The 24,201-nt window shown below is 42.5% G+C and overlaps 2 protein-coding genes across 9 annotated transcripts in view; one reads left to right on the top strand and one right to left on the bottom strand.

The window, feature by feature from the left end:
- Nucleotides 1–16,698, bottom strand: part of CCDC57 (coiled-coil domain containing 57) — a 38,772-nt gene extending 22,074 nt beyond the window's left edge. For 3 of the 7 annotated variants that reach the window (XM_032128653.1, XM_032128655.1, XM_032128656.1), the window contains exons 1-3: nucleotides 14,784–16,694; nucleotides 7,880–7,984; nucleotides 3,560–3,722 (exon numbers count right to left, since the gene is read on the bottom strand). In XM_032128653.1, coding sequence (XP_031984544.1) covers nucleotides 3,560–3,722; nucleotides 7,880–7,984; nucleotides 14,784–15,799 — 1,284 coding nt within the window. In that variant the 5' untranslated portion in view covers nucleotides 15,800–16,694. Of the gene's footprint in view, nucleotides 1–3,559; nucleotides 3,723–7,879; nucleotides 7,985–14,783 lie in introns of all 7 variants that reach the window. The other 4 variants (XM_032128657.1, XM_032128651.1, XM_032128654.1 and 1 more) reach the window with 4 other exon arrangements.
- The window catches only part of SLC16A3 (solute carrier family 16 member 3), a 13,359-nt gene continuing 4,247 nt past the window's right edge, over nucleotides 15,090–24,201 (top strand). Inside the window, exons 1-3 of one of the 2 annotated variants that reach the window (XM_032128671.1) lie at nucleotides 15,090–15,177; nucleotides 23,024–23,268; nucleotides 23,754–23,897. In XM_032128671.1, the coding sequence (XP_031984562.1) occupies nucleotides 23,046–23,268; nucleotides 23,754–23,897 (367 nt within the window). In that variant the 5' untranslated portion in view covers nucleotides 15,090–15,177; nucleotides 23,024–23,045. Of the gene's footprint in view, nucleotides 15,178–20,656; nucleotides 21,756–23,023; nucleotides 23,269–23,753; nucleotides 23,898–24,201 lie in introns of those variants that run through there. The other variant, XM_032128672.1, reaches the window with a different exon arrangement.

Genomic DNA, 24,201 nt, shown 5'->3' with positions numbered 1-24,201 from the left:
CTGGTCACTTGAAATTCCAGCACAATCTTCAGGAAAAAATACCTAGTAGGACCAATGGGATATAAAGACGGGGATATTAGGGCCCCGATATTATTTACTTTTGCTGTTTCTTCATTCAAAGTATGTCTGCAAAGATTTTTAAATGTTTTGTTTGACCAATGGTAATGTATTATAACTGTGGTTTCATCAAAACAGAGAATGTAGAATTTAGATTCTACCCCTGTAAAAATCTTCTTTCACTGACAGAAACATGTGTCATCATCCATTTAAGAAATGCAGATACTATTTGATACAGGAATATTAGAAAGCCATGCAATAGGAGAATATACACTCCTACAGTCACTAAACAAATCCTAATTCACAAGCCGTCCAAATATGATGTTTTTCACATGGAAAAGATCGTGAAATGTCTTTCGAGTATTTGTATCTAAATGTTGCTAAAATGTTTCTTGATGTTTAACCCTAAGCTTAAATTGTTGCAAAGCAGCAGTTCTGCCTTTTCAGAGGGCATGCCAATCCATGAGGTGCTTAAGACACTTCAGCAAAATAATGCAGTCTCAACATTTATGCCTTGCACAGCCTCAAACACTACTCCGTTTCCATCTTCTCCATCATTCCCCACTTCCTTCAGCCCCCTTATTTTCCCAGTCGTACGTTTGTTCTGCAAGTGTGATCTGAGAGCGTCATCTGGAATGCCAATGCCCTTCAAATTAAATTTCCATGGCATAAAGACAACAGCTGCCCTGCAGTTTCTTTCTCCTGCCCTAACAGTACAGGCTACACAGAAGATGAAAATAATCACTATTCTGCTTTTGCAATCTCTCCGAGGCTGTTAAGGAGAGTCAGGGAGAGGCACTAGTAGGTAGCAATGCAACACCCATGAATTTTGGGACCCAGGACTACATCTCAACCTGCAACGTAACACATGAACCATCACAGTTTAAACCAGAAATGCAACTGTTCCAGATTTTTGTAAGTGGAAATGGGTCTAGAGAGAAAACCCTAAAAACCCTAATAAATCAGAATTACTTGAACCTCTCTTTCCTTTTCTGTGCACTTGTATGATATTATTAGCATGCTCTAGTCCAACAAACATGACCTAAATACTAAAATATAAGTTATAAGCAAGATTTTCCAGGCTGGTGTGTTTCACATCTCAGTTGCTTATTGTAAGGCCAAGGATGTCTACTGCAACATTTCTAGCACACTCCTGGGGTCTCAGACCAATTTGAAGAAAGGACCTGTATACTGAAGATACTATACTAGGGTATATTTAAATTTTAATCTTTCTTGCGTCGGTCGTCTGGACCAGAGGCTAGCCAGCATACTATTCCTTCCGTATGAGGACTCATTGACAAAAACGTCTTAGTCACTTTTCTTCTTCTGTTTGTTTACACTTCATTTTTTACGGAAAAGGTTCTAGACTAGAATAATAGACTTTTAAATTTTGTTATTTAGTTTTTTAAACACTGGCCCTTCCCATAAAAAGGAAAAAAGAGCGAAAAGGTTTTGCTGAGATGGGTACTGCTTATCCTACATGCCGAAAGTGAAAAAGCTGGAGTTTTTTAAAAACAGAAAGAAAAGAGTGACAATGAAGACAGTCTTGCCAACCACAGTTGAACAGAACAGTGAATAGAAAGAAGAATATAAAGAATATAAAGAAGAATCCCTGCCCTGATTCTCTTGGTATCTCAACGACCAATTAGCAGATCAGTCCAGTTTGAAATGAAATGGGAAAAACTACTTGCTCCATAGCAAGTTTTTGCTAGCACTCTACTTTTATCTATAATAAAAATTGTCTTCAGGAAGCATCTTTCTGAATACAACACTTTCTGCATTCAGGAACTACTAGGCTTGCTTAGCACTGCTTTTTCTTAGCAAGCTTTGGTAACATGCTCTGAACTGGTCACTGGTGAGCACCTGTAGCTGCCTAGTAGAGTGCACTGCAGCATACTCTTTCAGTCTTTTACCAAAAAGTTTTCTACTCCTAATTTGTTATCCTTCAGCATGACTTCAAACCAGCATTATGTTTGCAATTTTGAATGGCTTTTTAAAATATATGCATTTTAATAGGTAGCAATGAAAGGAAAACTAGTTAGTGATACTAAAATACAAGACATTATTTTAAAAAGCTGGCATATTAGTATTTTGAAACGTTGCCTTGAAATTTTAACTTTACAACTTTAAAATCTACCTTGAACTGCAACTGACATAGAACCTCAGGAATGAAGCTCCTGACATTAATTCTTCCCATTTGATTGCCATGATGGTACAGTACATTGTCACATTTTGGAGCAACTGTCTATATCCAGCTTGCTCCTTTTGCCAGTGAGTAATGAATGAGAGCCATAATTAAGACCATGACACCTAATCCATGTGTATTCCAGGCTAGATATGTCTGTATTTTGAATGAAACATATGAAACAGATGAACTGCTTACAGTAAGTCCAGTGGGAACAAGGCCCATAAGGCTGTTATCTTAGAATGAATTAATCTGTGTCTACTATTAAGTGTTGTCTAACCTGTTTCTCCCCTTCAGGTGAAATACTGTGATTAAACCATGCTTGTATTGTCTGTTCTCTCTCAACAGTCAAAGCAGAAAGAACAGTCTTCACTTCATGCAACCTGTAGTCTGTTTTCTGTAGATCAGCTTCAACCTAGGATGGAGGGAAAGGAGGGGAGGCAAAGGATGTCAGTAGCTCAAGGACAAAGGGATGGAGAAAAGAAAAGGAAAGGTAAGGAAGGGAAAGGAAAACGAAAAGGGAAGTAAAAAGAAAAAGAAGGAAATCAAAGATACTTAAATCACAGCACAGGGACTTAAGCACATCCCTTTTGGCTCTGTCAAAAACTGCCTTAACAGATGAATAATTTAGCTTCATTGTCTTACCTTCTTTATGTGAAATGGAACATGCTGATTTATCTCTCACATGTGTTCACATGCTACAGTTATTGATGCCTATGAATCACTTTGGAAAGACAATGATAAAATAGAACACTAGAGTAAATGCCAGCATTCTGAACTTCAGAAACAAGTGTTTCCTCTGTACCTGTGAGTTCACAGGGCAACCGGGCATTGAGAATTGTTAGACCATTGTGCAGTAGTCTCAAAACAATAAACATGTATTTAATTTTTCAGAAGCAGAAGTTTGTACACTACACAAAATAAGAGGTTTTTTTCCATACAAAAATACCCAAGAGTTCTCCAGGACTAATATTGTTCCCTTGATAGAATTTAAGTGGTACTCTGATCTGAAATTCTTTCTGTCCTGGGGCTGCTCTAAGAGAGATCTTTTGCTACAATGGCAAAGGAAAAGCATATCTCAAGACGACTTGATTATGTGGAAAGGGAAAAAAGGCCACTATTAGAGAGTGTTCATGGAAATTAATCTGGCCTCTGATCAAATACATGGGATGAACTGCTGTGCATAATTCAGAATTACTGTTTTACAGATATTTGAAAGAAGGCTAAAGACATACTTCCCTGAGAAACACCATGGTGGAAGGACTCCATAGCTTCTATGCAATAGATGATTTCTTAGTGTTAATTTGAAATTCTTACCTCCTCTCTTGATGAAGATAGTCTGTGTGTTAGATCCTCTGATTTCTGATATGAATTACATTCAGCTTTCTCACAGAGCTGCTGCCAGTTCAGTTCTGTTTGCATTTTACTCTGTTTAGGAATCCATTCTCGCTCAGCTGCCAGAGACGGTTGTTCTTCATACCTATGATACACAGAGAAAAGCTGTTGATTTCAGCAGAATAAATACTAAGGAGGTTTTGTGGATATTTTTGTTGTTTGTTTGGGTCTGGTTTTGTTTTGTTTAATCCAGCTTTGTTTATTGTCCTCATCTTCTTTCCTTGTTCTATTTTACAAATTATCTATTTTATTTTATTCTATTCTACTCTCAGCATTTTACAGAACAAAAGCATTTTAACTGCTTAGAGCTCAGTAGTCTCTGAGGGTCTATCTATATGTGTATTTAGAATCAGCTTTGGAGGTCACCACAACTCAAGTGGCATAAACTGCCTTCAATACCAATACTGCTCTCAGTACTTCCATCCAAAGCATGTTTCCGTTTTGCTGATATCAGAAATGAGATACAGAAGAGCTAGGAATTAAAATTGCTGCATTGTCGGGGCAACATTTCTAGGCTAAAAGGCTGCAGCATTTACATACCTTGAAAACACAGTGCAGAAAGAGAAGAGATAGAGGGCGCAAGTATTAGAAACTGAAACTATTAGTTCTCTAATCAAGAACTCAGGTCAGAAAACTGCAAAGATCAAAGGTTTCTTCTGAAGTGCCATCAGAGTTTAAACTGCATGATACAGAGTAAGCAACATGTGCAAATTTACATTTAATAAGGATACATGCAGTTGTGTTTCTTTTGCTCTTGCTGAGTGAACAGCAGTTGGTCATGCATTCTTTATAGTCAAGACTGCAGTAGGACAAAGTGGTTTTAGATCCATTACTATAGCAGTGTCCTTTAAAGAACACCCAAGACAAGTAAACCAAACCAGAAACTAAACTCCAATCGTGCAATATTCAAGATGCAGGAATCCACGGATACCTCTAATGGCCAGGTAACCTTTTGCTACCCTAAAGGTAAAGTTTATAGGCAGAAATAATTTATTTTATTACACAAAAACCAACACAGCTAGAAAAAGATGGCAAACTTCTAGGCATACAAGCCCTCTTCCTGAAAGTTTGCCTGTTTTTCTCAATGGTATTGAGTTGGTTAAATGTGAGGGGTTTTTTCGCCTCTACCTATATAATATGGTTTGTCAAATTATTAAGGCATCAATTACAACAGCACTGAAGCAAGTGGACATGGGCATCAGAGAAGAATCCAAGTAATGCTGGATGATGATTAGTGAAGACTGCACATACAGAGAATAGAGATTTTTGAAGAGTGAATTTCTCATTACTAGCCCTGGAAGGATGACAGAGGTCTTTCAAATACCCATATACAGTTCTTGGTTGCATAGGAGAAAAACCAGTCACTATGAACACTATGAATGCATACCACAAATACCCATGCTTCCTGCTATCCTGGAAACTGTGCAACACATAGGTGGAAGAAAACAGCAAAAACAACAGTCATCTTTTCATGTGTTTCACACAGGAATCACTTTAGATTATAATACACTCATTCATTCTGTGAGTAAAGGGTAACAGCTTAAAATAAGTTACCTTAACTTCATGGGACAGAACTAAGTAACCCTTTTCAACTGTCTGCTTGTGAAACTCACATTCTCTCTTTTTAATTTCCGCATCAAATTCAGGAAGCACTTCCTACAAAGGGAGTAACAGATGGGTAACACTAGAACAATGGTACTGATGGAAACACTGGATTGTCTCAGACCTTTCAAACACTGTACGAGGAGTTTAACAATTGTATAATCTTTCTCCATTCTAATAAGAATCAGAATGTGCTGAATGAAACCTATCATTTGGTCTGTGGTAGGTCCCCTAAGATGACTTGTACAGCAAAGGGGAATTTAAGGAAACACATCAGCCAGACAGTATCCTTTGCAAAAAAAGATGATTTCATAACCACTGGGAAGAGAGGAGAGAAAAAACCCCTTGTTTTACAAAACCCCCCACCATCTTACAGACATGAAAGTTCAATTCCTTTGCAGCCATCTGAGCACCTGTAATATGTCAAAGACTATGCATTGCAGAAATAACTGAACTTTATTTTAATTTCTAGAGGAGCAGAAAGGTGTTATATCTCCCCAATGCTAAAAGTTATGGATATTTTTTATTTATTTATTTTTTAAAACTTTTTCGAATATAAAATAAAAAATCTTAACAGAAGTTAAATGTGGATTCTAAGCACATGAATAAAGGGATATTGATTATTAGGTACAATCTACTGTAAGTTGCACGCAACTTATATAACAGATATGGATCTAGTGGTGATAAAAATTTAACTGTTTCCCTCTGGTTTTGCAGAATGGCCATAGAAACAGCATAAGAAGTAGGCAGTTAGAAATCACATGAAAAAATTTTAAAGGTACATCATAGAGACATCTATTCACTAGTCTAAGCTTTTTGTTTAAGTTAAAGCAAAACAATTCAGTACTATTAGAAGCGAGAGTTTTGGCTGCAGTCAAGAGGCCTTTAAAGTGTATACTTGCAGAACTACTAAAGAGTTAAGAAACTAGAGCCTTACTGAAAAGTTGCTAGAAAAATACTACCACGTTTTCCACTCTGAAGATGAAGTGACAAGAGGGCTGCTGGGAGAAAGGATACTGTGGGAAAGACTTCTTCCCTTCCTCCCCACCTTGCTCCCCTTATAGCCATTGAATTTGAATTTAAAGGAAAGGAATAAAAACAGTCATATTGTTTGTCATACTTGGGAAAACAAGAATCTGTTGTTAGAAGACTTTACAGTTCAATCCCAAGTATGAACAGTACTACAGAATGGACATTCTACTGTGAAATTCTTCCAAAGTAACATTGCAAGTTATTCCAAAACATGGAAATTAAAGACACCAGTAAAGATACCACTGAAGAAGTGTCAAATTGTTGCTTCATCTATGTTTTGTAAGTGTATGAGAAGCTCTTCATAAAGAAGCCACGGATTTTCCAGGAAACAAAATGGTTGCAGTGAGCTGCCATCCAGTGGCTAAATGATAAAGTATTTTTTAAAGTGTTTGAGAGAAACTACTTTGATGAATTAAATTGATAAATCACAACTGAAAACAAGAGAATGAGATCACAAGGGATTTTGCCTCATTGATACAAAATCATGTTAGTTTAGGGGGAATAACTGCAGGAGATCCAGTGGCAAGCATGGAAGATGTGCTTCTTTAGTTGTAAGCATAAACAATGGAGATAACTTTTTTCTTCTCCAGTATGAAATCATGAGTATTAGATGAGCAGCCTTATGCTTGTGGACAGCAGCTAATCAGCTTTATCATTACAGTTCACCACACAATACACCGTAACTTCCAAACCAAGCCAGTTACCAAATATCATTCAGGTTCTCATGCTTCTTCAGGTAGGTTCATAAACTGTCTTTGGGAAGCCCACGGGAAAGAGAGTCCTGGATGAAGATTCGTTATTTTAGCAGGACTACTATATTGAGGGCAGCGAGACCTGGATTGGCAGGTGTTGGGTAGAAGATGCAACTGCCTAACAATATCCCTTCCATTAATATTACATATTGGTTCGGTCAACAGGCCAAAAATTAAGTGTTCTAAGGACTAAACACATTCATACGTAAATTAGTAAAAGTAATTCCAATATCAAATACATTTTTATACACAAACAAAGAAGGAAAGTTTCGCTATTCTTTAAAGTTTGTTATATAGAAAGAGGTGGTATAATGCCTCCCTAGGGTATCACAGTTGAAGACCAAATTTCACTGTTAGTAAGATGATCCTTTTACGGTGAAATGATAGGAATATAAGAAGGAGAAGGGGAAAAAAAGCGCCTTGTAATTAGGAGTATGATAAACAGTGTACATTTATCCATCTTGCCTAAGGCTACCTCTGCTTTCTAGATGCTGACCTTTCCTGTAGTTTCAAGGTTAACGAATTTAGCAGTGTGCTTATGACAAAAAATAATCTTACACAATCTCACATTACTAAGCATATTCTTAGCAGTTCCTTACAAGGGGCAGCTGTCAAACAAGCATAGCAACAGCTACTACACAAGCACGGCATAATTTTCTAAACTGTAATTACAAATGTAATCGATTTTTAGAGGACCAAAACAATAAGCAAAAAAAAAAACCCCAAAAAAACCCCAAACTTATACAACTACAGCAATGTTAAACCACAACATGCTAATTAAAAAAGATAAAATTGAAAAAATGATTGCTAGATGGGACTGCAGCAACACAACATCACTTGTCCAACATTCTTATACCAGTTTCCAACATCAGTGTCTTCCAGTTCTTGAATCTTTTGCTCCATGTGAAGTTTCAGGTTCACATAATCCTCATGCAGATGATCTATGTGGCTATTCCTAGAGCTATAAACAAAAATCAAAAATAAATTTACATTAAAAAGCATGAGGGATCCACACATGAAAGTTTTTGAATGATAACACGTAAGTATTAAGAGAAGATGTTATAATTTCCTAAAGAAACCGTCAACATAACATCTTTTTCTCATAATTTAGTGGAAACCAATTATAACAGTATATGTTATTTCCCAAAACAATCCTTCAAAAGGTTAGTTGCATACAGAATATAGAGGATCTGCTAAAAAGTAGTGCAAGACCTCCACTGAAGTATGAGTTCCTCCTCCACTCAAAAATGTCTGTTACATAAGAAAAAATTGCAAAACAACGGCTGACCAGCAGATATCTGATCTTTTAGATACATTTAAAAAATAGAAGCTGCTCTGTATCTTTTCCACTCCTCTCCCAGTACTTTTAATTGCTATCAACAAAAAAGTTTCTCTGAGATCCAGTGGAAGAATACCAGTAACGTCAGGATTTCAAACAAATCTGAGGAGCTGATACTGGTACCAAGACCAGTTAAGTTCTCTAATGGTACACTGAACCTTTTAAGCTCTGTATTAATCCCTGCAAGACTTAACAGGTTTGCTGCAGCCTGTCACACAGCCAAACAAACCTAGATTGCTATCATGCTGTTCTGCAACCTTCTATTTACTTTCAACTCTATATTACCATATTTTTATGTAGCTGAATGACCATTGCATTTGATTAGATAAGACTGATCATATAATACTTACAGAGACAAAACTCTGAACTAGAACTGGAGAGTCACAAACAACTAAATGCATATTCACTTTCATATTCTGCTAGATTTTGCTTTTAAATTTACACTTCACCTGAATTAATCTGAATCCTATAGCCAGCACTTATGCATACAAACCAAGTCTATCAGAAGTGCTGTCTCAGTGTAGTCTAGACATGCATTTTTACACCTCTCTTGTTCATCCCAAAACTCTTAAGGACAAGGCAGATCAGAAGAATGATTGCTGTACTGTGATCAGTATCCAGCTCAGCCTGGCAAAGAAATTTAAGAGACTCAGACTCCTTCTTCCATTCCCAAAGGATATGCTCCATGTAAAATTCCTGAACTGGCTTTAAATGAATTTGCATATACGCCACACTAACATCAGGCATTTAGTAACCTTGATAAATTCAGTGTCTTGCCCAGATCACCCACAGTAACTAAAAACAGTCATTTAAAATTTAGCCAGCCATCTCTACATTATAAATGCAGTTTGATCCAGAACCGTTTACAGCACTTTACAACAATTACCATTTTAAGCAGAGAATAATCCCAAAGAGACTGTTACTTCCAAAGACAGTATTTCCATTAAACAAGAATTATGTGCAGATGGAACTCAGGAAACAAGCATTTATTCCCTTCACCCTGCAAGCTGCACACATATTTCTCTTCAAGATATGTATGATGAGTCAAGTCACAGTTCAGCCTTCTTTTTTATTAACAATATTAACTGCTGTGTCCGATTTGTCTGCTTTTAGTTTAAAAAGAAAATAAACAACAGAGAGCCTGTGCTTTTACAGGCAAACCCTTTACTTGCTTCACATCCATTTCTTCCTGTTGTTTATTCTCCCTATTTGCCTCATATCTAATTATAAATTCTGTAGAAGAAAAAAACCAACATTGTTTTTAAGAAGTATGGGTGCTTTAAAAAAAATTGTTATTTCTGCTCAGCTCTCTACAGAGATTTGGGAAAATCTCTGGAGTCAATACAGCTTCTCTCACTGTAGAGAATTATTCTGTGTCACTGATTACAGATAATCCCTTCTGAATAAGCAGGGATGCAGAGAACAAATTAGACAAGCATGCCTTTCAAATAGCAGCTCTTGAACCTCTTTAAACGAAAGAGAGATTTTCAAACCAGCAAATGCTATGCAAAATCTCTATGCTAAAGGATGTCACAATTTAAATAATGTTTTTCTTCACAAACAAACTAGACAACTCTAGTTCTCTAGGATCAAAAAATGAGTCTCTGATCATTGGAAGTGAGAAGCATAAAAAAATTCAAGCTTGCGCTTCCCATGTATACCGAGGAAGAAACCCTGCTAAAGGACACAATCATCTGATGGTCTTTTAATTTTGCTGGCCAAGATTTCACATATATCCCTAAGTCAATTAAAATAATGTTTTCTCTTCATATTCTGATTCTTGCTGGCAATGTTCAAATCATGCTACCATGCACAGATAGTTGTAAGTACTATCTTCTTCATTTGGGTAAGGAGAAGTAGATGATTTTTTAAAAAGTCACTATCGTGGATATTCATGGACAGTACTGCCTCCCTGCCTATAAAATGCAACACTAAGAAAGATCTGCTCTTTCTGTATCACACTTCCAGCTACAGTTGCTCCAAATGTACCAGGTGGCTACCACAGTTAAAAAGATTAACTAAATCTGAAGTGCACAGAGGGAGAAAAAGGCAATCGAGTGTCAGCAAAAGAAAACACTGCCAACCGAACAGACGGCTGGCCAGAAGCAGATCCCACAAGGAAGGATTCCATGGAGGGCCCAGAGGGTCAGATGTTCTGAGGCAGAAGAGCAGATGACAGGCAGACTGTCGAGTTCAAATCCGTTAGACGAAGGCAGTAGAGAGCAGCACAAGAGAATGCTTTGGACTCAGGGACAGCACAAGAGAGGACACTTAGCAGGAAGGGTGCAGAAAGACAGTGGGTCCCCAGAGAGAGAAGAGGGCGCGAGATGCGCAAGGCGACGCGTGGGGAGCTCCGAAGGACAACCTGCGGCACAATGGGATGCTGTGCGACCGCACTGCCTTCTGGTGGAGAAGTCCAGTCGCGACTGGCCTCCTGACGACACGAACCTCCACGTCCCTCCGCTCACGGTTGTAGGCCCCATCTCTCTCTCGAGCCGCGGCGGGCGGGGCCGTGTCGAGAGGCGGGCCCGTCTCCATGGGGCCCGCGGCGCCACCGTTAGGCCTCTGCCGCTCCGCCCACTCTCGACTGCGAGCCGCCTCGTCTCCGGCCCTCGCTCAGGGAGGCAGCGCCAGCCCCCGTCTGTCTCCTCTCCTGCTCAACTAGCCGGCGCTTCTCGGTTCCTCGCATTGCATTCACTTGCAGGCACCCGGCAGCGTATTCTCGCCTCCTCCCCGTTCCATCCTCACTACTCTGACACAGCAGCCCCTTCTCTGCATCGTGTGAGCACGGGCATGCTCCTTTGCACCCCCGGTCTTATTTAGTAAGAGACCCTTCTCCCAAAACACAGCTACTACTTGTCCCATGCTCTCAGATCTCACTCTCTTATTCACTTGTCTTCCTATACATTTTGTTTATCCAGCTCTTCAATATTAAACAACTTCTCCTTAGCACAGATTAGGAAGGAGACTCTTGGCCCTTTTCAAGTACAGCTGTTATGGATGTGAACAAACTTCCCATTCTCTCTGAACTCCCACTGCATCATGTGAAAACCTTTAAAAAGCTTGTAAAACAAACTCAGGCCAACTGCAACACGAGGTCATGCAGCACAGATAAATAAGTTCTGCTACCAAGGCACTTAATTATTAAAAACTTGTCTTGGTTTGAAAGACAGGTGTCTGCTAAGGAAGGCAGGAGCCTCCCTTGGAACGGCAGATGCAACCCCCCTTCCCTCCGAGTTATTATAATTTTGAAATCAAGGGGCTTTTAGGCAAAGATATGGGAAATAGGAATAACAGTTCTTTACTATTATATATCTATATGTGTATAACCAGTCAAACAAACAACAATAACTATGGCAGGAACAGCAAACAATCACAAACCCAGTCCCAGCCTTTCGGCTGTCGGGCCCTTTCCCCTCGGGTGCAGTTCCGCTCGCAGCCGGCAGGGGCGCTGGCGGCTCCCGGTGAGCAGGGCAGGTGCGATGGTTCCCCCGCGGCTGCAGGGGGCGCTCCGGAGCGAGCTCGGGGAGCACACGGTAATGGCGGCCTGGGATCCCGGGAAGGGATGGGACAAAGGCTTCACAAACCCCTGGGCAGCCGATCCCGGTGTCCGGCTGGACCCTCGGGAACAGCAGGCTGGAACAGCAGGCTGGAACGCCAGGGACGAGCACAAATCCCGGGTGGCAGACGACATGTATCCAAACTGCGGAGCTGCGGTGGGAACCCCCCCGGAGGTCTGGGCAGGCTGGGCGAGCACGGCTACAGCGCAGCGAAGGCTCGAAGCACCAGGGGTGACAGGGTGGCCACAGCCCGGCTCCCAGCGGGGCAGGGAAGGCGGGCTTGGGATCCCGGGGTTTCTCTGGCAGAAGGAATAAAAGCAGCCGAAGAAGCAGCCTCTCTCTCTGTCCAAACGCCGGGAACTGACTGCCCACCAACCCAAGTGAAAAGAGTAATCAGATGCACCCCAGCCCTGTAGCCAGGCCTTGTTTTTCTTAACTATCCAGCAATTTGTCCCCCTAGCAACACCTATGGGGAAAACTCCTTTAACAGAAAGAACCCCAGGAGAACTCCTAAAACCACAACAACATTGTATCCATCAACTAAACCGCATTACACTGTCTGGGTGAGACAGAGGAAGATGTAACACATGAAGCAGGCCTAAAGCATGATTTTCCCTTAGTCACTCTAGATGACTTGCTTGTCTGGAAGTCATGAGGCAAACTTCCTGTAATGTTGTCACTTTTCTGTTTTTCTAGATCATATAAACAGCTTTTGCCTTCCAGAAACTTGAATGTTGCACCCAAATGATATCTGAAGTACACTAATTTAGAGAAGATAGAGTATTATCAGTAGTTCTTATAGATCTTTCCTCGTGTCATCAGAAGAGAATCGTGTGTCCTTGCCCCAGAGTGGTTAAAGAAAGAAGGGGTTTATTTTCAGCAGTAACTAATAATGAAAATTAGAATCAGAACGAACAATTTGACTTTTGAAATAAAGCAAGTTCCATTTAGCTAATTATAATTTCAGAATACTGCAATTATTAAAGGGATTTAGTTCATTTATTTATATGAATCACCTCTGGTTTAAAATACAATGGTGAAAACCGGCTTCAAAAGATTTTCTACATCTGAATACACAAAAATTATAGCACAAGTCCCAGCATAATTTATATTCTGCAGTGGGCCCTTCAGAGCACTCATCAGAATCAACACATAATAGGCAAATGTCTAAATTCATACACCATTCTCACTGCTGACATTCCTTACATCTTTATATTAGGCATTGCCTAACCTATCAACCGCATTATCTTTTGCAATCCTTCCTCCCCTCTGCCCCTCCTTTCAAATTAGCTGTCATCGTCTCCAGTGTACCTTCAAACAGCCCCTAGTCACGTAGTTAAGTGCGTTAGTTCCCCAAATGAGTAACTGATGACTTCCAGTGACTTAATAGTGCCCCGAACAGATAAACTTTGACGGTGAGTAAAAAAGATTACAGTCTATATACAATGTCAGTTTGGGGATTGATGTTGAAACCTGAATACACCTAGTCTGCAAGTGAATGGCCTGAATTCAGATAACGGTGGACAGCCAAAAACTGGTTTAGTCTTTAAGATTAGCAATGTTGGTCTTACTCTCTGTATGTTATCTACTCAAAATAAACCACATGGCCTTGCTCATCTTCACACATTACTGCAATGAATCCTTAAGCATGTACAAATGGGTACTAAAGTTCAGCAAATTGAACCAAAAGCCAGTGCAAACATAATGTGCAAGGGAAAGAAAAAACTTCTAAGTCATTAAAAGAGCTTCAGTTCCTGCCTTGGTATTACATGATTTCAGCAAGTAGGTTCTAAAATATTGGAAGCTACAAACCTGTGCAATACCATAGTTCTCAAAAGACAATATTGTATCCTACCTATCCTCTTCTAGTTAGAACCCTGTGTATCTCCACATAGGTTATAGGAATCATAGAATCTTTTAGATTGGGAAAGACTTTTTTCAGGATCATAGTGTCCAACTGTTAACCTCCAGGGATGGTGACTCCACCACTTCCCTGGACATGCCATTCCAATGCTTGGCAACCCTTTTGGAGAAGAGATTTTTCCTAATATCCAATCTAAAGTTCCCCTGGCACAACTTGAGGCCATCTCCTCTTGTTCTGTCTCTTGTTACCTGGGAGAAAAGACCGACCCCCACCTTGGTACAACCTCCTTTCAGGTAGTTGTACAGAGTGATAAGGTGTCCCCTGAGCCTCCTTTTCTCCAGGCTGAGTCTCTCCAGCTCCCTCAGCTACTGTCCATCAGACTTGTGTTCCAGACCCTTCCCTAGCTCCGCTGCCCTTCTCTGGACATGCTCCAGCCCCTCAATGTCTGTCTTGTCGTGAGGGGCCGAAAACCGAACACAGGATTTAAAGTGTGGCCTCACCAGTGCCAAGCACATGGGGCCAGTCACTGCCCTACATACTGGACTGTGTGCTAGAAGCACACAAAAGAGTGGAGCACCGACTCCTGAATTTCTTCAGCCCCAGATAGCCTTAGGAGTGCTACTTTCTGTACTGCACTTGAGAATCCCACCACAAGTTTCATGTATGCTAAATAGCAATATCAACACACACTCAGTTTTATAATCCAGCCTTTGTATGACTCGCAGTTGAGTCACAAGAGATTAACGCAGAAAGCTCATTCCATCCTGATGTAAAAGAAGGGGTATGTTATGAAAGCATATTTGCAGGGAGTGCTCCCTTGGTAAAGGATAAGAAGGGAAGCCTGTAAGTTGTCTACGGAATGCACAATATCACACTCAAAATTACCAAGAAGAAAACAACGAAGCAAGGAAGCTAGTAAGAGTAATTCTCATGGGAGGAAACAATGAAGAAACTGTGATCGCTCCCGGGAAAACAGAAACGGCAGCACAGAACAAACCTCAACCGCAGAAACCCATTCATACGTTGTAGTCCACTGCTCAGGTCCTGCTCCTCCGGACAGCCAGTGCAGCATCCACGCCGGCAGAACCCAGCCGTGCCTTGCACTCTACGCAAGCAGCGCAAAGCTCGTGATGATGCCTTGTGAGGCCCCGGGGCCCCTGCGCGGAAGAACCTGTAGCGGAGGGAAAGAGTCACCGTGGCGGCGATAGGACCCAGGGGGCGCCCCGTGTGGCAGGGCGGAGCGAGCAGCCACAGACCCACCGCGCGGGAGCGCTCCCCAGCCGGCGGGACCAGACGGGCTGGGGCGGGTCTGCGTCGGCACACGGGGACAGCGGGCTGCGGTCCGGCGCGAGCAGGGGCATCCTCACGCTGAAGCGCGGGACGTGACTCAGGTACTGAGGCGGAGCCATCGTGCGTGATGTTGCGGGATGCTTGCCTGGCCCAGGGGGACGAACGCCGTGGGGAGCGCGGGGTGGGGGGGTCCGGAGCCGGGTGAGCCGAATCCAGAGCGCCGGGCTGACCGAGGGCGCTTCTCTCCGTGGGGCTCTCCGGGCCACCGGATGCGCCCGAGCGCCGCCCAAGCTTTGGGCAAGCGCGGCATAGGAGTCCCGGGTTCATCACTCGCCCAGAAGCTGCGCTGGGCGCCCGTGGGGCGGTGAGCACCACGCCAACTGTCCTCGCACCCGTTGGCACCACCCCACGACGGTCGGCGGGGCGCCATCCCGCCGGCTGCGTTTTTCCCCCGCGCATGGGGCCAGGCGGGCGCACCTCTGCCTCGGGAAACCCGCGTTGCCGTATGGATCGCCCAACGTCCTCATCGGCATCGGTCTGAAGCGCTGTCCGGGCGCTGAGCGGTGCTGGCCACCGAGCCCCGCTCAGCCTGCTAGGAGAGAGCGCTGCCCCCGGCTTCTCCTCTGGCAGCCGGATCACGCCTAGGCGCGTAGTGCCGCCGGCCCGAGGGGGCACACCGGTGGCTCGTGGGACACCCGCGAGCTCGGGCTTTGTTCCCCACATTCATGGCCTCAGACTGTTACTGGGCGCCGAGGGTCTCCGTGAAAGCCTCGCCTCCGTGGTCCCTTCGCTACTGTTCACCTCCTATTTGAGTGTCGAGCCCTGGGAGGTGAATTTCGGAATTATTTGTCACAGCAGTGACCGTTCAGGTCCGTCAGAGCGAGCGACGCGCAGTCTGAGGGACAGTCCCCTCATAAGGACATCGTCGCAGCCCCGGGCATGAACTCCGTTACTCGGTTCAGCAAGCACACTAGGAACCGTGGGGCGCCGGGGCGCGGAATCGCGCGGCGTCTCCCTGGTCTGCGTGAGCATCGGCTGCGGCGGCGACCCAAGCGCTCCGCGGGAGTCGTCTCGGCCGAGGGCTGCGCCGGCTACGTGCCCGCCCCGGAGCGCCGCGCGAGCGGTCGTGGCCGTGCCGACGCCGCGACCGCCACCATTGTTTTCCCAACCCCGCTCCCCCGCCGCGCGGCGGCCGCCGCAGCCCCTCTCCGTCTCTTGGGAAAGAGCCCTTTTCTGATGTTGCTCGCAATCCGCCTGGAGGGGTCTGCGGCTTGCCTTCTAAGCAATTCTGTGGAGAGAAGAAAAAGCGCTCAAAGGTGGAGTTGAATTCCAGCCAATTCAGCTTCCTCACAGGCGCAGACACGTTAGCACTGGTGGAAATTCACGTCCCCTTGGGCAGCGGATTTGCATGCTTTGGGGTAAAGCAATTGGAAAACCGTTCAATTTAGGATGTCACAGAGTAAAGTCATGTACGGCTTTGCAGTGTATATTTCAGAGGAAGCGGTGCGGCAGTCAGCCGTTTTAAAAATGCAAACCAGAATCTATTAGTAGAATACACCTCTTGTGGTTCAGTCAGAAGTATAACTCAGAGTATATTATAGAAATAAGAAGGTGGCATTTTAAATTGAGACTGAAGTGGCAATTCACATATCTCAGTGTATGACACCCCTATTATGCAGCTGCACTGCCCAAAGTGGTTGTGTAAAATGACACCTCTGAGCCAGACATCTTTCCTCACTATATTCAGCTACATGTGCTCACCTAGCTTGAGATACAGTGCATGTGCATGTGAGCACTTCATTGTATTAGGGTAGTTACATGGTATTCTGCAAAAATAAACACAGATGCCCCAGCTGGTGACAGGACTAGACCTTAATTAGTATTTATCTAGCTCCATCACTTTTGGTTTCATACTAAACAATATAAGGACACTTCTCCACTGTAAGCAATTGGCAAGCATTTCTGTTTTTCTAAAGCTTCAACACATTGCAAAGACATCATAGCTGCAGGGCTGAAATTAATTTTCATTATACATGAAAACGCATTGTAAGTTGTTCCTAACTGAAGTTGGGATTCTGCAACTTGTATCTTTGAAAGCACATGGAAAACAGTCAGATAATTGCAATGCAACTGAAGGCATGTCTCTTTTATGTGAACACAGAAAGGGCATGTGCTCTTTGTGTTAAGGTGCTGCTTGTGATGCTGACATTGATGAACTTATGGTAATGGATGTGGTGTAAAAAAACCCACAGACATTTAGCAAAATAAATCCACTTCTCCAGCAACTGGGCATTTAATATAGATACAGTTACTCTGGAGGTCGACAATGCTGTTGTAATAGGAGTAGTATATTTGTTTTCCCAAATAATATAAAGAGCGGCACTCTAACATTTTCATGATATAAAATAAAACAGGCAAATAAATAGTCAACAACTTTCCCTGTAGAGCACTTTACCTAGATAATAGAATTTAGACTGGTTAGTATTATCTGCTACACATAAAATTGCAGTGGTGAATTTATTGTCACTGTGGTTCTGCTAATAACTTGTGATGAATGTTACTCACTGTGCTGCAGCAGTGAACAGTTAAGATGTTTTGAGGCTAAAGGGGACTGAGATTGGTTAATAGACAAGAGCTGGTATGGAACATCACTTGCAGCTACAGACAGCACAGAATTAAACTAGGAGTTCTGAGAAGGAGATGAGAGAATGGGGAAAACTGGCAAACCCTTAGGAAAGGCAAGCAGATCCAGGAAAACTGTCTCTGTTGAAACGGAGGGGGCCAAAATGGGACAGTAGCAGTCACTGTGGGGCCTTGCAGGGAGGACCAGGAGGTCAGGATAGGCATTGGTAAAGTATGGCAATGATTTTGTAGGGAACAGAAGTTTGCAGCAGCCTGTGTAATGAATATATAATTCAACTGGCTGATACTTAAGCAGGTAAGCCACAAGAAATGCACTAGTGGGCTTTACCAGTGGCCCATCTAAATGGCTTTATGAGGTACTTGAGTTGTAATAAAATTTGATTTAAAGATATATGCATCTGTACTTTAGAGAATCAGGAAGGAGTTAAAGTCATGCTGAATAGGCAGATGTCAGTGATGTCAATAAAAAGCATAGTTGTTTTAGTATGTATGAGAGGGCTATCATAAGGGTCTGGAGAATATTAAAATAAAAATATTTTTTCAGGAATCATTTCCTGCAAAATTTCAGTAGAGCTGGTAGTTTTTAGGATTCTTCACTTAAACCAAGAATAACATGCATATTTTGTTTAGTCTGCTTAGATTTTAATACCCTTGGGCAAATACAGGAGGTTTATGACTCCTATTAACACAGTATGAGCAAGCCTATGCTTTTCAATGTATTCATACCCCCAACACCCTATGACGAGAGAATCATTATTTTCTTTGTTTCACAGATAAGAAAAGTGAAGGAGGATGTCTGCGTTGCTCAGTTTAGATCATCTTCCTTATTTTGTAATTATACAGTTCTCAAACAGGTGGGGTTCCAGACTGAGGTCCTCACTGAACTGGGTTCCCTACTTGGAAGCTTATGTTCTGTTTTTGACAATAATCTTTTATTTGTATCACAGAAATTCAAGGTCGTCTTGATTTCAACCACAGTTAGCAGAAATTAATTATTCTTGAGAATTCTTGAAATTAATTCCTCTTGAGAACAGGAAGTTCTCAAGCTATATAGGTCAGCCTACATGTTCATAAATGTCCTTCCTACCCATACTTGCTGACCAAGAAGTACAGCTACATTGCCAATAAGAGTATTGGTCTAAACACGAATAATAGATTTCTTGCCATTTTCTAACTATGCTCTCCTCTTATATACATCATCCCAGAAACCCACCACCATCACACCACCACCAATGCTACCTGCAGTCACCTAATACTTCCTCCTAACTGAGTCTATATTAGTTTCCATGACAACAAGAAGATAATATCAGGAAGATGAAACCCCACAGATTTAACTACATTTGCTGCCTTTGTTTTACACATTACCAAACCCATTCATGACAGAAGGAATCTGGAATAAATACTGACAATACTATCATGTTTGTTGTGGAGATATGAAACTGAGCCACAGCCAGTTAAATGTAATTCTTTTGCCTCTAAATAGGGCTGAGCTAACAAAAGCAGAAAGCAAAGCAAGCTGTTGCAATAGTTAGGCAGTAGCCTCCTATCTTAGCAGGCTTTGACAGTATCCCAGCACTGTAGTGAAATCCTAAGTACAAAATTTGCCTGTGCTGAACCACAAGCCTGCCTTTTCTAAAGGTGGTAGCCCTTGTTGGTACATTTCACACAGGGAACCTCTTCACTACTTCCTTATATTTCTTGAGGTGAATACAGTCTTAGCCTAGTGAGGCACACCACAACAGGATGAAGTGCATCCTTGCTGTGTTTATGGAGACAGGCTTAATTTTAGTTCTGGTTAATGGTCTTTTCAATTTTGATGTGTTAACATGAACAACTAATGGACAAACCAGACGAATAACATTGATTGTAGAATCATAGAAGGTTTGGGCTGGAAGGAACCTCCAAGTTCATCTCGTTCCAACCCCCTGCTGTGGGCAGAACACCTTCCATTAGACCAGGCCTGGAACTCTTCCAGGGATGGGACAGCCACAGCTTCTCTGGGCAACCTTTGCCAGGGCCTCATTACCCTCACACTAAAGAATTTCTTCCTAGTACCAGACCTAAACCTACTGTCAGTTTGAAGCCATTCCCCCTTGTTCTATCATTACATGCCTTTGTAACGAGTCCCTCTCCAGCCTTCTTGTAGCTACTTCAGGCACTGGGAAAGTGCAATAAGGTTTCCCCAGAGCATCTTCTTCTGCAGGCTGAACAGTCTGAATTCTCTCAGCCTTTCCCTTTAAGAGAGCTGTTTTTGATGCATGTGTGGGTGAAATGTGAACCACCCTTAAAAGGATGGCACTTGATCTGGTGTGCTAGTTTGTGGTGATTTTTAGCCAAATGTGGTAGTAGACATGACGTAAAGAAGAGTAAATGGATATTACTGTGTGTTTCCCTGTAGGCTTATTTTTATGAAGTGCTGTAAAGTAGGCCAGGTTCCCTCACATCAGCAAGTCGAGCTCTTTCATCCCAGCAGAACATAAAACCGTTTTAGAGACTGTTCCTCATGGCAAAGCTGGTAAGTTCCGTAAGGCACGTGGAACAGAATATGTCTCTTACAAGCTGACTTGCTCTGCTGGGCATGGAAGAGCTCAAGAATAGCCAGAAAGGAGAGTATTTTCCTATCGTGGGAGAACCGGGCTCCGGCAACCGCGGTTGCGAGCGCTGGGCGGGGGTGCGGCCCCGGCCCCGCCCGCGCCGCGCGCGCAACTCGCGGGCAGCGCCCGCCCCCCCCGCCCAAGTCACGTCCTGCACGTCTCAGTGCGGCTGCCGCCCGCGCGCGCCCTGCTGGGGCATCGCAGCGCGGGGTCACGCGGGGCCGCGGGCTCCTGCAGCCCCTGCTCCGAGGGTCGGAGTGGGGGCGGGGGAACCGGGTCTTCCTCCGAGCCGCGTCCGCACCAGGCTCGGTGCGCCGGCTGCCGAGTTGACTTCTATTCCCCCCGAAAAGCTTGGACAGTTCTCTTCTGGAAGGAATAAGCGTGCTGCCAAGTAGTTCTTAACGGTGTTCCTTCTCAAAGCCACTCGCCGCTTCATATGGCGTGGATGTAGTTTGCTATCGGGGTTCAGTACTGTAGGTCTGCAGAGGCTGCCCTTAAAAACAACTTTGCTATAGACGCAGTAAAGGAGACTGCCCCAGCCTGTGCGAAGAGCTGAACGCCATAAGGCACTGAATGTCCCCATCCAGCACTCTGTAAGCAGTCTGGAGACATTTCCAGTTGCTGTTTTTCAACAAAGCATGCTCATATATTATTACTAACTTCGTGTTGCATTAGAAGGGTAATGGAAACGAACAGAAACTGCCCAACCCTTCCCCCAACATTTTAAACCTTCATTCCAAACGAAATGTTCTGACAACTTGGAAGTAGTGCGAGTGATAATGCCTCCTACCCCCTGGAGTCCTTCAATTTTACATCTTATTTCTGTTCTTTATACATTTGAGCCGAGATACTTCCATCAGCATTACGTCTGTTATCATTAATATTACAGAGTTGCCACTGTCACAAGGATTACCCTTTGTGCATCTACTCCGTGCTGTCTGGTTATTGCTTTAAAAAAATAAGTCCTTATTTGAAGAATGCTTTATACCTTGTGTCAAACAAAAGCTACTGGGAAAAAGAGTTTTGAAGGGTGGACAGATCCCAGTGTTGGGAGTCTTGGCAGAGATGCATCTTAAGACTTTTATTTAGCAACTCAAAGCCTGCTGCAGGAATTGCCGAGTCTACCAAGCTGTGCATTTTTACGAACTCTGACAGCAATCAGCAAATGAGCCACAAACACCTCGATGACTAGTTTTGTGGAGGTATTCTGTTTCCCTTCTTGTTAAAACATTTTAAGTTCAAGTTGTTTGGACTTTAAACAAATTGTTTTCTGTTTATATTTGATTTCCAGAAAAGAAGAGGTGAAGCCAATACTGTGAGGCTTACTGTGCCCATACAGGCCAGGGCATTAGAACAGCCATAGTCATGGCCAGATTTATTTCTGTATCATGTATATAAAGTTGTTTCTTCCAAGAAGTGGGAGTGCTGGTCTAAATACTATAGTAAGTACATCCATACTGGCCTATTAAGAATCGTGCATCTGGTGCTCAGTTGTCTAGACAAGTCTGCATCAGATTGTTGTGTCATATATAGTCTGGTTCTGAAATGGAGCTGTGAGAATTACGTAGTTCCCAACTTACAACAATCGCTATCCAGGCTTATATTGTTGAAAGCAGAAGCATTCTTTACTCATGTGCAACTATGGTTGCACTCCTCTTTTAGATACCACTGAAGAGAAACACTGACACAATCAATTGCACATTAAAGAAATGGCCAATTTTTGTACATGTAAGATTTAATGAGTAAGATCCTTATTTGAAGGTCACCTTAACATTTTCAAGACTTGTGTAGAACACAGATCCTACAAAAACCTAGCTGTTGCGATGCAGTAACTCCCTGTGCTCCTCACATACAGGGACACTTTATGTGCCTTTTCAGCGTCTTATTTACCCCACATCTCTCACTTTTAAAACCTGGCAGCATTACTGTCTAGAAACATAGTATTATCATGACAAAATATTTTTAGATGCAAAGGTGCTTATGGCTGCATATAGAAAATGTGAAAAATGTGATTCATCAAATATTACTTTTTCTTACTGATCACATAATAGCAACAATGGAAAGTATTTGCTTCAGGCGGGCAGTTGTACTGAGCACTGCTGGAGTTAATAATTTCCAGCATCCACAAAAATGGCTCGTGGAGATTTTCATTGCAGTTTAGCTTACGAACTTACCTGATGTGTGAAAAATGATAGCTCATCATCATCTCAAAAGGATCTATCTTTTCAAGACAGCAGCGTATCAGGGCTGTACTGTTGTCCTCGGTGGGAAATAAAAAATCTGGGTGATTAGTCCACCATTTCACAGAACACTTGTGATGCACCAAGCCTCCTAAGCGAATAGGCCAGGAGCTTCATGTAACAAGGTCTTTTTATATAAAAAGTCCTGCAGACTTTAATGCAGTAATTATTACATATTTGCAAAAGTCAAATAGACCCCTGAGCTGCTGTAATGGCTTCAGTTTTTCGATGAAACAGTGATTTATTTGGCTGAAATCCAGTTCTGACTTTGAGAGCTGTGAGGGGACATTCATTTAAAACTCAGCTGTGTGCATCTCATTTTCATGTATTTTTGCAAGCTCTGTAAGAACTGAACTCAAACAAGGAATAGTTAAAATTGCACTGCATCCTCAAGACTTATTTAAAGTAGTTCCATGCCTTAGTTTTAATGGTAGTGCAATTTTAGACACTAATTGCTTTTTGTTTCTTAGGGAACACACAAGCTGCTTCATCATGGGAGCTGTAGTAGCTGACGATGGTCCATCTGGTGTTAAAGCCCCTGATGGAGGCTGGGGCTGGGCTGTCCTTTTTGGCTGTTTTATCATCACAGGATTCTCCTATGCCTTTCCTAAGGCAGTTAGCGTCTTCTTTAAAGAACTTATCCGGGAATTTGGCATTGGATATAGTGACACTGCGTGGATTTCCTCCATTCTGCTGGCCATGCTTTATGGAACAGGTGAGTAGTTATCTGGTTTTGAAACCGTACTGTGTCATACAATTAAGTTTGTAACACAGCCATTTACAGTGTGTATCATGACTGCATATCATTCCTTGTGTGCAAGTAAGGCATTCCAAAGAAGAATTACTATTAATCACTTAAACCAAACAGTTATTTAAGCCCATCCAGCTTGGATTTAAAATTACGTGTCTTTAACTCAGTAGCTGCTGAAGATGATGAAAAAGAAAAATCACAAGGCACTCTGAAGACAAAAAAGATTGAAGTATTTGACTACAGAGGAAAGGACTTCCTGATTGGCTTGACTGTATGGACAGAGTACAGAACAAGTCAGAATCATTGAGGAAACACCTTAGACCTTTAAGATCATTGATTCCAACCATGAACCTAACATTCTGAAGTCCACCAAAGAAATACAAAGTGTCATAAAATCAGTTGCAAAAGTTGGTTTATCTTAGCAACTGTAATTTGCTTTTCTTGCCTAGGTCCACTTTGTAGTGTATGCGTCAATCGCTTTGGTTGTCGCCCTGTCATGCTGGTGGGTGGCCTTTTTGCCTCAATGGGGATGGTGATAGCTTCCTTCTGCACAAGCATCATTCAGATCTATCTAACTGCAGGTGTGATTACCGGTAAGTAGTACGCATTGCTGAAAATGAGTTAACTTATGTCTTAGCTTTAGGCTGAAATTTTGTGTAAGTGAAAAATACCTGAAGTATCAGGATCACCCAACTGGGCTTTTATAAAGATGGCAGATAAATGTGGAAAAAAAATGTCATTTATTTCTGTTATGAATGTTTAATAGTGTGAAGTGTAATCATAAAGTACAAGAATACTATGGGGGTAGAATGCTTTGTGTTATCTTGGGATTCTTTTGTCCATTTTGAATAAAACTATTTTCTCTTAAGTTATGAGTCAGAAAAATTGTAATTAGAA

The sequence above is a fragment of the Corvus moneduloides genome, chromosome 19 (assembly GCF_009650955.1).
Source record: "Corvus moneduloides isolate bCorMon1 chromosome 19, bCorMon1.pri, whole genome shotgun sequence".
Lineage (NCBI taxonomy): Eukaryota > Metazoa > Chordata > Aves > Passeriformes > Corvidae > Corvus > Corvus moneduloides.
This window is presented reverse-complemented; position numbering and strand designations above follow the sequence as displayed.